Source organism: Hypomesus nipponensis, chromosome 22 (assembly GCF_054491055.1).
Source record: "Hypomesus nipponensis isolate SF chromosome 22, ASM5449105v1, whole genome shotgun sequence".
In the NCBI taxonomy this organism is placed as follows: domain Eukaryota; kingdom Metazoa; phylum Chordata; class Actinopteri; order Osmeriformes; family Osmeridae; genus Hypomesus; species Hypomesus nipponensis.
Genome location: NC_140382.1, coordinates 15510001 through 15515852, shown reverse-complemented (window position 1 = coordinate 15515852; position 5852 = coordinate 15510001). Strand labels below are relative to the sequence as shown.

The 5852-nt window shown below is 45.0% G+C and overlaps 1 protein-coding gene across 1 annotated transcript in view; it reads left to right on the top strand.

Annotated features, from left to right (window-relative positions):
* The first annotated feature begins 4660 nt into the window (after positions 1–4660).
* vegfc (vascular endothelial growth factor c) overlaps positions 4661–5852 on the top strand; it is a 17615-nt gene continuing 16423 nt past the window's right edge. Inside the window, exon 1 of the mRNA XM_084688038.1 lies at positions 4661–5242. Within this exon, the coding sequence (XP_084544164.1) occupies positions 5123–5242 (120 nt within the window). The 5' untranslated portion in view covers positions 4661–5122. The remainder of the gene's footprint in view (positions 5243–5852) is intronic.

Genomic DNA, 5852 nt, shown 5'->3' with positions numbered 1-5852 from the left:
CTTTAGAAGATAGAAGAGATGAAGAAGAGAAGGGGATGACACCCTCCTGAGAGATGGGCTTTACAAAGAGTCTGAAGCAGTGTGTGTGTGTGTGTGTGTGTGTGTGTGTGTGTGTGTGTGTGTGTGTGTGTGTGTGTGTGTGTGTGTCAGGTTTCAGGGCCCCAATCTCTGATGTTGTGACAGAAGGTTTAACCCTGGTGTTTATCTCAGACAATACCAACAAACACTCCCTGCTCCACCTCTCCTCTCCTCTCACATGCTCTCCTCTTCTTGTTCCTCCCCTCATCTGATTTCCCCTCTCCCCCACTCTGCCTCCTCTTCTTTTCTCTCCTCTCATCACTCCTCTCCCCCCTCCTCTCCTTTTCTCCTCCCCCATCTCTCCTCTCCAGAGTTAATGATTGTTGTAATGATGTGTGTCTACTAAACGTTTCCACTCAGACATAAAAGAAGAAACCCTCAGGTTTTTTTCTTCCCTCTGACCTCAAGTATTAGTTACAGTCCCAGCTTTCAATATATGAGGCAATACCGAAGCCACAACACACATCCTTGGTACAGAGCACCAATCAAAACGCAGCTTTTATACTTCCATGGAATGAAAGAACAGCTCAGGTCTCTGCCAAGACGCTACCTTCACCATTATGAGTTCAGTATGCTAGGGTCGGGTGACTGGTGTGTGTGTGTGTGTGTTTGTCAGTGTGTGTGTATGTGTGTGTGTGGACTGTGATCCACAGCGTACAGATGTACAAGGGGTTAGTACTAGAGTGTTAACTTCAACACAGATACATACACACACACACACACACACACACACAAGGGACTTCTGTAAAAGTACATTTTTTCATGATTCAAAAAACCGGTGCATGTTCATATGGCCAGGTTTAGTGCTGGTCACACCTGTGTATGTATACATGTGCACTATATTTATAGGGTTTATATTAGAATATGTGAGTTTGTGTTAGTTTATATGAGCTTATATGAGTTATATAAGTTTATGTGAGTTTACAGTGTATGGGTTTAACAGCTGCATAGATGACAACACCTGTCAACAGGTTACACACACACATACGCTGTGAGCGTGTGTGTGTATGCGAGTGTGTGTGTGTGTGTACACGTGTGTGTGTGTGTGTGCGAGTGTGTGTGTGTCATAGAGACAGGCTGACACACAGAACATGGTTTGTTTCTCCCTCAGATGGTCTTTTTGAAACAAGACTTTTCAGACAAAAGATGGACATTCCAACAAGCAGGATTTCCAGGGTGTTCCAAACAATTAGTACACGCACGCACACACACACACACACACACACAAAGACAGCTTAGAGTTGTCAAAACAGTGTGACAGTAAATCACTGGTGTCGGATCCATCAATACTGATAAATTATGTCTCCATGTCTGACTGGTGGGAGATAGAGGAAAGGAAAGAAAGAGAGAGGCAGAGAGAGATAGAGAGAAAAGAATAAAGAAAGAGACAGAAAGAGAGAAAGTGAAGGAAGGGGAAAGATTGTATGCGAGAGAGATGAAAGAGAGGGAAACAAAAATAAATAGAGAGAGAGAGAGAGAGAGAGAGAGAGAGAGAGAGAGAGAGAGAGAGAGAGAGAGAGAGAGTGAAAGAAAGAAGGTAAGAAGGAAAGAAAGAGTGAGAATGAGATGGCTTAAAGCTTTGGATCTGCAGATCATGCTGAGTGGACCTGGCACACACTCCTGGGAAACAGTCTGAATACCACGCAGACACACACACGCACACAGTCTCACACGTACACACCCACACACACAGTCTCACACACACACACACACACACAGTGATCTATAGAGTCACTTTCCCAGTAGTTGGAGGTGTTTCATGTGTTTCAGCTGCTGTGCCAGGAGATCTATTAGATGCTCTCATCATATTCTTGCATTCAAAGCAGTAAAACTTTAAAGTCGCTGAAGGGCTCAGCATAAACAGAGGGTCAACACCAAACAACGTAAACAGCAGGATAAAACCATAAAGAAATAACAACAGGCCTTATGTGTGGTGCATTAACGCATGGTATATGACTGTATTTATATGGGCTGAATCATGCTTAGCGATTAACGACTCTCTGTAATGGCCTCTGTGGTCTAATGAACCTGAAACTGAGCATCAGACAAAACCTCAGAAACCCCATGTGGGTTTAAACCCGGGTCACGGATCCTCTGGCAGGCTAGTTCTAGAACTTCAGTCCGAGGGTCTGGTCTCCGAACCACCTCCTCTTTTAAAAACAGACAGAAAAGGTCAGCAGTACTTTAAAAAGGGATGGATTTACATGGTAGTGAGCCCGCTTCCTTAGGGATAGTGACGGCTTGGAAGAGCCGGTTTCCCACTTGTGGGAGTCTGCAACACACAACACTCTTCTCTTCATCCACACTGGGTCTAACAGACTGGCTCCAGTCAGAGTCTGTGTGTGTGTGTGTGTGTGTGTGTGTGTGTGTAGGTGTGTCAGTGTGTGTCTGTGTGTGTGAGGGGTGCCCCTGTGTTAGGTAAACATAAATCCCCCCATTTGTCCTACTGGGTAATGACCTCTATAAGGTTGGCCAATTACACACACACACACGCACACACTGTGGCCTGGGAGAATGAGGGGCCTGCAGACCTCTAGGTCAGTCTGGAGAATCTGTCAGGCTTAGAGACCTTGACCAGCCACCCTGGGGGGTCCCTAATTAAGTGTGTGTGTGTGTATGTGTGTGTGTGTGTTTGTGTGTGTGTGTGTATGTTCTTCTGAGGAATGCCACTCCTCTATGATAGTGACATCTCTTGATAGATATGGAAAACATTAGTTCTGACTGGAATATTCAGTCTCAAAACATTCCGTCTGAGAAAGTTCTCACTGGCTGGACGATCCTGACGGAGCTTTGAGGGGGGGGGGGGGCTGCTTGGGGAAGTCCTATACACTGATACTCTGCTAAAGTTTATAGACTCTAGCGGATGGTTTTACATGCAAGATCCTCGTGTGTGTGTGTGCGTGTGTGTGTGTGTGAGAGAGAGAGAGAGTGTTCAGGGTTTTGTAAAACAGGGGCCAAGATAATCCTCCTCACATCTTTAACCTGGTCTAATCCTAACCCCTGGAACACTGATTCACAGAAGTGCGTGTGTGTGCGTGTGCGGGAATGACCACTGTGTTTGCTACCCACACGCACAATGGCACCTGTCATCTGGGTAATTAATAGTGTTGGGTGTCAGTATTTTTACAAAGACTTCTCATCTCCCAGCTGACATGCTTTCCTCTGTGCACACACACACACACACACACACACACACACACACCCACACGCCCACACTGCTTTCTTGTGAGGTTCTGAGATGAGTATAAAGAAGAGAGAGAATTTCTCACTGGAGAGTGAAACTCCGCCAGTAAAAGTGATCATTAACACATGTTGCTGACCCGTTATCAATAACAGGATGTATAACTGTGACGGGCCGCTGTGCTCCCTCTGCCTCACTGTCACAGACATGACCAGAGGTGACCCAGGTCAATCCCGGCAGCCACAGTTTGCCCTCTGACCTAGGACCAATCATAACACAGCTTGGAGGTGATTAGTTGAGGGCAGGAGTGGTCAATCCCTTGATCCTTCAGAGAGACTCAGTGTTCATCTCACACATGACCAGACATCATTTCCTTCCATCAGTATTGCTCACTCTCGCTTTCACTCTCATTCCTTCATCTCTAACTCCTTCTGTGTATTTCTTCTTTTCAGTCTCCTCCCCTCTCCTCATGTGGATACGACCTTCACAAACTATTGGTAAAAGTTGACAACTGTACACAAAGACAACAGTATTTGTTTAACCAGTCCATTGTGTGAGTCTGTGCGAGCATGAATGCGCGCGTGCACATGCGTGTATGCGTGCGTGGATTCATGTGCATGCGTGAGGGGCCACTTAGCAAGCTCAAAGTGGGTATGGAATCCTTGAGTGTCTGGCATTCCAGAGAGTTCCAAGAGAGAGACCCCCTGTGGAGTAGAACTCTCTCCAAGTCTCTGCTTCTCTCTCTTTTTCTGTCCCCAGCCTCTCTCTCTCTCTTTCTGTTTCTCCCTCTCTGTCACGCTTTTTCGCTCTTACTGTCACTGCACAACTCAGGCCACAGATCACAGCACACACATACACACACGTACATGCCATAGTAAGTCACTCTATGTTAGTAGTTTTAGACAAACATTGAAACAAAACAAACCAATTGAGCTTTATTTCAGACACATCTACAGTTCAGTGTTTAACTAGCCCTGGGCTAAAGTACATAGCCTACCATAATAACTCTGTATTAACTCAATCAGAGCCAGATGACTGTGTTAAATTCTTGGATTGTTTCCTTAATAACCCACACTTGGGATTGTTAAACAGCTAACATAATATGTTCAACCGATGCGGTGCACCTGTGGTCACCGCATTAAGACTCCAGCTACAGCTGAATGAAATATTATTGGGAAATTAATATTTTCCTTGGGGCTGCAAAAACTGGTGCCTCAGATCGCTTTTCTAATTACGACTAAAAGTATCTCACAAGGAAAAATAGAAATACTTTGAACACGAGGGCAGAACACAGGTGATTCCACTCAAACACGCATCCGCAGCACGCACACGGCTTCGAAATCGACAGTGTACACCAGGCGCGCGGAGCTGGAGGAGTGAGCAGCTAGCGGAGCGGCAGTTTGAAGTGGAATACGAAGGAAGAAAAAAAAACTCGGTGGGGGAGGAGGAAACTCAGTGACACCGTGAAATTGCATTAAACATGCCATTCTCCGCTAGCAGCCCTTTCCCGCACCCTGACTTCTCTCCTCTTCTCTTCTCCGCCACTCGCTGGATGTTTTCAGATGCCTCCACTGCAGGAGTTCAATGCCCGTGACCTAACTAACTTTGCTATCTGAAAAACGGAAAGTAAAGGATTGAAGTGATCCCGCCAACAGCATCTCTGAGTTTTTTTTTCTATTTTTTTCCTTTGGAAAGCTGCCCCTCAACCCCTTGTTGAGAACTCATACGGGCTACCCTGATGCGCATATTAGTTTGGAGTAAAAAAAAAAAAAACTAGTACAACTGTGATTGAACGAGGATCGCCGTTGTACACAGATTAGCCAACTAAAGCGCACTTTATCGGGATAAACTTTTTTTTCAAACATGCACATTTTTGGAATATCTGTTGTCCTTGCTTATTCTGTTTTACTCATCGCGAGTGAATTCATCCACGAACTCGGTCAAGATTATGATGATCATGAGCAAGACCATGGATTTCCGACAGTACGTATGGCCTCAAACCTTTCACTTTCACCACAACATTTACATTTTCGGAAAAACACAATGATACATCACTTTCAATAATATATTAATTTACGAGTTGAATATAGCAAACAATTAAATATATCTAACTCTTATATAGGCTACTTGTATGTGAAAGTATTTCACGGGAATAACACAGCATTCGAGATTATGGAGAATATGTATTATTTAATGTTCACGTAGACTGGACCTTATTGAAATGGTGTGGGATGTGGAGAGTTAAACTGAGATCTGCTCTCTAAGCAAAATACTTAAAGAGAGAGAGAGAGAATAAGAGAGAGGGGGGGGGCGGGGGGGGGAGGGGGAGGGAGAATGAGGAGGTAAACTAAGTTGAGAGAGAGGAGGGATAGACTGATAGGAAGGAGAACCCTGAGATTAAACGATTAGAAGAGAGATAGATGAAGAGATAGAGAGAGGGAGAGGCAGAGATGAAGAGAGAGGAGTCAGAGATAGAGAAAGGGGGGATTATATAGTTCTCAAATTAGCAGGAGAAAGGGTCTATTGGCAGGTGTCAGAGTGTGTGTGTGTGTCTGTGTGTGAGTGTGTGTGTGTGTGTTGGCCGGTTGCAGCA